Genomic DNA, 8,236 nt, shown 5'->3' on the forward strand with positions numbered 1-8,236 from the left:
ATGCAGAATTGGAATTTTAGGTTTCCCTATTTATTACGATAATTTTACATCAATGTGTTGCAAAAAAAAAAAAAAACAGATTGATATGAATTACTTAAATCATACCTAATAAACTATATCCTAAGTAAGAATACTATCCGAAATAAGCTCCTGTTGCGTATTAAGGAAATGTATAAAAAAATTTATTGTAATTAATGAAATAAAAATTTATTTGTAATAGTAAATATTATTAGCAATATATTTTGTAGTTTCTGATATTTTCAACGGTGAGTTGTTTAAATTTTACAAACTGTATATTTTACTACTGTATGTTTTAAATTGTGAATTGATTTATGTGATCTTAATTAATATTCAGATAACATTTGAAATAACTTTTACAGTAGTAAGATTAGTCAATTTTTTTTGAGTATATCATAAAGATTAATTCTCAGATATACGAATAAAAAAGTTAACGTAATGATCTCATTCAGCAATTTAAAATATACAATAGGAGTAGTGAAAAGTTCTAATTCCTCCTAATTAGTTCTTTATTATAGTTGTCTGTTTCGATAATTACATATTATCAATAGTGAGGAACCAGAAAAATAATCGATGAAGTTTGATATATTTACTATTCTGTTGGATAAATTTGCATAAATACTTTCATCTTCCTATCTAATTTTTGTTTTCATGAATTATTTTTAGTTTTTGGTCAATTTTAAAATAATTTTCAAATTATCGATTAGTTCCATTAGTCATTTGATATTGTACACTACACTATGTATTTATTATACTAACAATATGATTAAAATCCTTCCCATTGTTTATTTCAGTTTTTTAATTTGAAATTTGAAAAATTTTTCTTCCTCAAAAGTATTTTTTCAAATGAAAGTTTTAAAAATTTACTTACCTAAAATATCTTAAACAAATATATTTTTTATAAAATGTAGCAATTTATTATTGATTTTATTCGAAATATCCGCCATCATTTTCATTATTTATTCAATATCATTTTTTTTATATCTCTCATTAAATGAACAGCAATAAGGTCAACCAATAAAAGTCTAACATTTCTGGAAGTTCAATTTAGGAAGGGACACAAATGTAATCATCATATGTTAATTTTCAAATATGAATATAAGATTGAGTATATATGCATATATATATATGTATTTTTTGGAATGATAATATGAATAAGTTGACAACGAATATGATCGAAAATCTCGATTTTTTTCTTAAATTAGCAAATTCGAAATAGATTGACTTTTGGAACGATAGTTTGGAATACGGTACTTTGTGTGAGAACGATATATCTGCGGATGAGGATACGAGAAGAGGTGGAATTAGAGATAATGTGATTGTTTTGGTCAGAGATTGAGAGTAACAGTAATATCGTGATAATATGAGAGAAACGAGGGGTTGACAAGATTTTGGATAATAGCATTAATGTATAGTGTAAGAATTCGAGATATTTAATAGTAGCAAAAATTGAGAATGTGAGAATTGGATGTATAATGTTGGGATTGAGAAAAGTGGTAATGATTGAGAGAATTATACGAAATAGTATTAACCTGCTAAAGAGGAGGAAATAGTAATATATCGTTAGATAGTTGAAGAAGAAATTAAAATTGTTTAATTTCAGGTCACCTGAATTGGTCATTTTAAATAGGGCTATCCAACTATTAAAATGTTATTTTATACAAGTTAAAAATTTCTAACAAAAAAATTATGAACATATTGCTGGTAAAAGGAGTAAATAATAAAAGATGTGACGAATGACTTTCAGCTGAATTCATACTTGGTCATATTTCATTGTGGTTACGTTATCAAATGACACAATGAAACCGATATTCGGGAAATCTCGATAGCATTTCATGGAGGCTTGCGACCGAAAATAATATCGGAATATTTTATCCATAACTTGTTTATTTGACGGATTGTTCGAGCTCTTTTTTTCATAAATGAGTTGAAGTATAATTTGTAATTTTTTAGATATGATATATTGGAACAATACAAAATATATCGGATACAATGCTGTGCATAAGTGAGAGGATATGTCTATTATCTCAGAAAAAAAAAACGTTTGTTTTATTTTTAATTTTATTTTTATATTTTTTAAAAATAACTTTGATATTTTGAAGGAATATATGATAAGGATTTCATTTTTTTAGCATGCTCTTTTATTACTATGAAAAAAATTTGCTTATATTAGCTGCTATTTGTTTAAATACCAGAAAAAAATAGATGAGGAAGAAGCATGCATATATGCTGTTCTATATGACTTCGTTGTTTTTTTTTCCTTCAGAACCTTTTCATTTTTAAATTTTATTTTGCTGTCCATTCAAGAATGCCGCTTCTTCGTTGGTTGAACAGTTCTCCGAACAGCTTGATGATAAAGAGGAAGTGTCTTTAATTGCTTTTCTTTCGGAACAGAACGCAGCGAAAGAAATGATGGACTTCTTAACAGTTATCCTAATGCTTCAAAAATTAGTGGAGTTTTTTCTTTTTAACTATTTTACGAACACATTTTAACATATATTTAGGAAATTGTTTGAGCTGACAAGACATTTTCAGCGTCAACGACGGTTTTTTTTCTCCTTAACCACTTCTTCGCCAACTCTTTCTACCTGAGAACATTTTTTTTCTTTTCATCCGTATTCCAAGTGTGACCTAACATTACATTATGCTAAATTTTAGACTGAATTGTGATTGTTTTGAACACTAAAGAATAGATTGGAATGTAGCATTGTATTGAATTCTTTTTTTTTTTACCGATATTTTCCTGAATCTGTTGATGGATACACGTTACATATACCACAATGTGATAGATCAAGGAATTGTTTTACAAGTAATATTGATACCTTGAAGCACTGATTATGGTAAAAAATGTGTTTATGCTTTTTTCTAAGTTTTATATAGGTTAAGGAATTCTTTGCAGGACGACAAAATGAGCATTAACTGCAATAACATGTCGAGTGTTTCGTTGGTGATGCCTTTACACCATAAACCAAGCCGTCGTATTTGGATCCTTCTAAGCGAAGATGATCACCAATTTTGAATTAGGATGTATTGAATGTTAGTTACTTATTCGTTACTTATTTTATTCGAACTTTTACTGTTACTTATTCGAAGCTTTCAGTTTTTTAATTTAATTAACATAAACTAAACCGTCGTATTTAGATCCTTGTAAGCGAAGATGGCCAATATTCTTTTGTGTTCACATTTTGTTAAATAGATTAATTTGGTATCAAAAAATATCAAAGGCCACATTCATAGTTTTTCATAGATATAGCTATGTGCCATCATGTGGCTTTCTTAACTGAATAATGATTCTCATCTTTTGTATGTTCTTGCCTGGTTTTTAAAAATGTTATAGAGCGGAAGGTCATGGAGGAGGATATACAGGTGCCACATGCTAGCGCTGTTACGAATTGAACTTGCACTGCGCCGTATTATAATGAATTGTCTGGAAGAAATACGAACTGTGAAATGAAGATTATGTTGGAGGGAAGGAAATTGGAGTATGTGGAAGTTAGATGATAATCATTACAAAGAAAATTGTTGTTGATGAAAATAATCGATAAGAAAAGTGATGTGATACGTCTAACATTCGTTGGGTTCGGAAATCTTGTTCAATACAGGATTACTATCCTTTCTTTTCCGTTTTGTTTCTAATTTAGGTTTCGCAATCTTTTTATCTTTTACATTTCAAGTTGTTTAAAGAATCACACCGAATGTGTATTAGATATAAAGCGGAACCATGCTCTTTGTGTGCCATATAATGTAAAATAATTTTAGAATAGTTAACTGTCGAGACAACTTTACATACAATGAACTTTCATAATTTAAACTAAAAGCGGGAGGAGAGAGGCAGTAACCTCTTTGGAATAAATAATGTGCTAACTTTAAACTACAAAAGTGGAAGACCATAGTATATGGTATCAATAAAAGTATCAGATTTTAGAATAACTAAATCAGTAAGAAATAAGTTATGGTTAAGGTTTTCGGTTGTTCAATATTCGGTTGTTCAGTAGAAGATGTTCTTGATGATAATACAACGACATTGTTGTTATAATTAGATACTGCAGTTAATGATGTTACCATTGTCGAATAACAGCACTGTCTAAAAAAGGAACAATAAAGTAACTTTCAAAGGAATAAAGGAAAGATAAGTGCTAAAGTTGTATTTTTTTGTTAGTTGACATAATTGTGCAAAAAGAAAAAGGGAAAAAGGATTCTAGATTTTGGTTTCATGTCTTTGCCATTTTTAAATTTACATGCATTTCAGATTTTATTCCAGTTCTTTACATTTAATAAATATGCTCTTAATTTGTGTGTGTGTGTATTATCCGTATATGGCTTTTTCTGTTTTCAGCGACAAATCGGTTCGATTAGTTTTCCTTTTTATATATACATATATATACATGTGTACATATATATGTATATATGCATATATATATATACATATATATGTATACATATATATGTACAATATAATACAATGTATATTGGAGGAAGGGAAATTAAGGAACACTGAGATAAATGGTTTATCTCTATGAATAGTATGGTGAAATTTCAGACTTTAAGAGTTTATTAACTTTAAAAAGTAGACATCATTTGTTTCAGCTGATTTGAAGCTTTCAGAATTGGCTTCCTTTTATCGATTAGATCTTCTGATTAATTAAAAAAATTTCTCATCATTCTTAATTTTTCGCATAACTTATCCTGATTTTCTTTTATATAGCATAAAATGGAAGAGCATCATTAACATAGCGACCTATATGCAAAGCTAAAATCCTTTTATCATCCATTTAATGCTATATTTTATTGAGTGAATAAGTTAAAAATATGTGTTTTTTTTTCTGCAGTGTTATGTCAGATCTTCAAAAGTTTGTCAACCAGCAAAAAGCTAAGAATTCATTTTTTGGCAATACTGCGACGTCAGGATCATTTTCATCAATTAAAGCCATACGATCTAAGCTTACATCCGGTTTGAATGGGTTCTCACTGATACGGTTATCAGGTGATGATTCGGACCAAGAAGTATTGACAGAATCTGCTGGAACAAGTGGGCAACTGCCGCAAACACGAAATCGTAGAAATGGTGGATGGTTCAATTCCATTTCCAACGATGGATCCGTTTTTGGGTTTTTTTTACTTTCATTTTTTGTTTTGTTTTTTCTTTCAGCAATTTTAGAATTTTGGTAGCTTTAATAGCTTTGAAATCTTAGTAGCTTTCTGTTCGTCCATTTAATTTTAATTTTACCTTAAAATTCAATGTATTACCAATCTTAGGGATTCAAATTCATAACTTTATAAATTCATAATTGTCAAATTATCTTTCATACGTTGTATCATTTATGCTTGAACTGATTTACCAGTAGTAATGAGATACTTATAGCCTCTTTTACAGCCTTCATTAAAGACTTTTTGTGGCTTGAGACCACTTGCCGTGAAACCTAAATGATGTGAATAAGATTGTTGAGAAACTGTTTCAAAAGTAAAATGTCATTATTATAGGATGTCGAAGATACAGAGGATTGTCGCATTTTTCATGTCAATAGGAGCAGCTTTTGTTTGCTTCGGAATTGTAAGTAAAATGATCATTTTCCGGTTTCTGATAGATTTGCAAAGATAAAATGATTAAGTATTATCTGGTATACATAATGACATTCTGTTATAATTCACTATGATATGAGACATTCTATTGTATATTTTTCTCTTATATATATTTGTTGAATTCTGAATTTCAAAATACTTTTAACATTTGATAATATGTTGCGTTCATGGAGAATGAAAAATGACTGATTAAGCATGTCTTTTTTCTTTTAAATAATGAAAAGCATTTCTAGGCTGTTATCTTGCTTCCTACTATAGTTATACAAGCCCGGAAATTTGCAGCTTTAAATACGCTTGGTTCGATTATGTTAATTTTAAGGTTTGTTAAGTTACTAATTTTCTGTTTTTCATTTTTCTTTCAGACATTCATTTTTTTTTAGTCAGACCAATTTAGTTATATATTATGGTCAGATATTTTGAGATAAATAGAGTAATACAATGATAATATACAGTTATATTATTAGTGTTGGAAAATACTGAGTGAATCATGCAGCCTATCCGCTTGATCTAGTTGATATGTATGAATAAATTGTTCATCTTTGCATTAATTTGTTGCAGATGGGAGAAAATTTAAGTCATTTTTGCACATCTCCAAAATATTGCTTTATAATATGAGAATGGAAAAGATAAAACTTTTCAAACAAATAATGAGAGATTCCCATCTGTTTTTTTTTTTTTGGATAAATGTATCAAATTTGGTTTAAATTTTTGATATATTTTCAGTTTTGCTTTTTTATGGGGACCAATGAGCTATTTAAAGCATATGTTCTCGGAGCAGCGAAGACATGTTACGTTAGCATATTTCACAACTCTTGTGGCGACGTTGTATTTCAGTTTGTGGGTATGTTTATATATATTTTTTCTTTTCGAGATCATTATCTCACTTATGTCATATTAAATATAGCAATTTAATTAACTCTTCCACATTTATTTTAATACCTTCCTGTTTTTTCTCTTTTTTTTTTTATAAAATCAAGTCGGTTGTCGATCCTGTATACTTGTTCATCATAGAGTATGTTCTTATCATAATGGTATTATTAGTAATAAGTTTTAGTGTCTATAAAAGGTCATTTCGATGTTATGTTACTGTCGAAAATGATGATAAGATAATGATAATCAAGGATTTAATAAATTATTACTGGACAATAAGGTTTTCTACCCGATTCTTATCAACGTTTATTATTGTTTTAGGTATATTGTATTAGAAATATATTAGTGTTAAAATCTTACAGTAATGGTTTTAAAAGATTAGGATTTTTGAGCTTTGTAATTCTTTTTTCTCGCATTGAATTAGGGTCAAGTTTGTCTTTTTTTTTTTAGTCCTTCATTGGGATATGAAAATGAAAATGTAATTGTTGGTGCTTTACTTTAGGCCAAATAAGTGATCTCTGATTTCAACTGTGGGATTACTTGTTGCCTTTTATTTCTTTTCTGTTGCATTATGCTACGAAATGTTTTAAGCTTGCTTTAGGTAGTTAACTGAATTCGTCTTAAAGGTACTACTTGAAACACTTATATTTAAGGCATTATCCGAAATCATGATTTTACAACCCGTCCGAAAAATTTTAGTCATTTTTACGATGATATTTCAGGAAAATTATCATAAGTTACGAAATGGAGGAAACTCACAAATCATCATTCAGAAAGTTTAACTTTACTCTGCTTATTTCACTCTTTTTAGTAGTTGGATAGATTTTTCTGAACTCTTGTAAAAAAAAAAAGAAATCATGAATTATCAATACAGCACTTTCAACATTTTCTCCTTTTTTCTTTTTTTATTTTATTTTTATTTTTTGAAACTAACATTATGTCAGGAACTGTGCTGTGCATCATTCTTCTATGATTAGAACAAACAAATAATCTTATCACTTGATCAATATTTTAAAATTGTTAAATATTTAACATCGTCGGTCGTTGTTTCACTGTTATAAATCATTGATTCAATCATTTACTTTTTTTTAACACATGTATCTTTAACAAACAATCATTTGAAGATTAAACTAAACATAGATTTCATATTTTAAAAATAGAAATTAAACGATGACTTCGATATGTATAAATGATATTAAATAATTATATGTAACCAGAGGCATTTTATTACTAATTAAATCGTTTTTTTTTTTTACAAATTTTTTAAATTATTACTAAGAGCTGATTGATTGTTTTTTCCATCCAAATTTGCATAACGTTGATAAAAGACCGAATTGTATTAGTTGGAAACTAGGCTGTCATCATTTTCACGAATTCCTCATAATTAATCTGAAAATTTTTGCTATATACATTGATTCATATTAGTCTGTACAATATATCTTTCTCTTATTAATATTTCAATGCAAATCTAACCTGTCCATCACCATCAATATCAACTTCAGCCATAATTTCATCTACTTCTTGGTCACTGAATTGTTCACCCATATGAGTCATAAAATATCGAAATTCTTCAGCTGTAACATATCCATTACCATCTCGATCAAATACCCGAAATGCTTCACGTATCATTTCACTGTCATTTTCCTTAAAAAAAAAAAAAAAAAAGGAAATAAAAAAAAATGAACTAGAAAATTTCAAGAAAAAAAATTCTAGGATAATAATAATGAAACTCTCCACTTATACTTTCCATTTTAAATAACACCTAAAA

At 28.2% G+C, this 8,236-nt stretch overlaps 3 protein-coding genes across 3 annotated transcripts in view; 2 read left to right on the top strand and 1 right to left on the bottom strand.

Moving 5' to 3' along the window:
- The first annotated feature begins 1,965 nt into the window (after positions 1-1,965).
- Positions 1,966-3,626, top strand: LOAG_10628 (hypothetical protein). Its single transcript, XM_020448201.1, has 4 exons — positions 1,966-2,060; positions 2,326-2,469; positions 2,918-3,054; positions 3,356-3,626. Exons 1-3 carry the CDS (start codon positions 2,034-2,036, stop codon positions 3,035-3,037), a joined length of 291 nt encoding a protein of 96 aa, XP_020301633.1. The 5' UTR covers positions 1,966-2,033; the 3' UTR covers positions 3,038-3,054; positions 3,356-3,626.
- A 1,225-nt stretch (positions 3,627-4,851) lies between these two features.
- Positions 4,852-6,970, top strand: LOAG_10629 (hypothetical protein; the record flags this gene model as incomplete). The annotated part of the gene is made up of 5 exons (XM_003146153.1): positions 4,852-5,126; positions 5,500-5,569; positions 5,832-5,917; positions 6,322-6,423; positions 6,919-6,970. 5 exons carry the CDS (start codon positions 4,852-4,854, stop codon positions 6,968-6,970), a joined length of 585 nt encoding a protein of 194 aa, XP_003146201.1.
- An 848-nt stretch (positions 6,971-7,818) lies between these two features.
- Positions 7,819-8,236, bottom strand: part of LOAG_18745 (hypothetical protein) — a gene marked incomplete at both ends in the record, with an annotated part of 2,590 nt that continues 2,172 nt past the window's right edge. The window contains 2 exons of the mRNA XM_020451407.1: positions 7,819-7,857; positions 7,942-8,112. Of these exons, the coding sequence (XP_020304812.1) occupies positions 7,819-7,857; positions 7,942-8,112 (210 nt within the window). The remainder of the gene's footprint in view (positions 7,858-7,941; positions 8,113-8,236) is intronic.

This window comes from Loa loa (assembly GCF_000183805.2).
Source record: "Loa loa unplaced genomic scaffold supercont3.486, whole genome shotgun sequence".
NCBI lineage: Eukaryota > Metazoa > Nematoda > Chromadorea > Rhabditida > Onchocercidae > Loa > Loa loa.

Coding starts and splice junctions, on each gene's coding strand:
- LOAG_10628 (XM_020448201.1), top strand. CDS start 2,034: ATGTCTATTATCTCAGAAAAAAAAAAC. Junction 2,061..2,325: donor TTATCTCAGAAAAAAAAAAC/GTTTGTTTTATT, acceptor TGTCCATTCAAG/AATGCCGCTTCTTCGTTGGT. Junction 2,470..2,917: donor TCCTAATGCTTCAAAAATTA/GTGGAGTTTTTT, acceptor AATTCTTTGCAG/GACGACAAAATGAGCATTAA.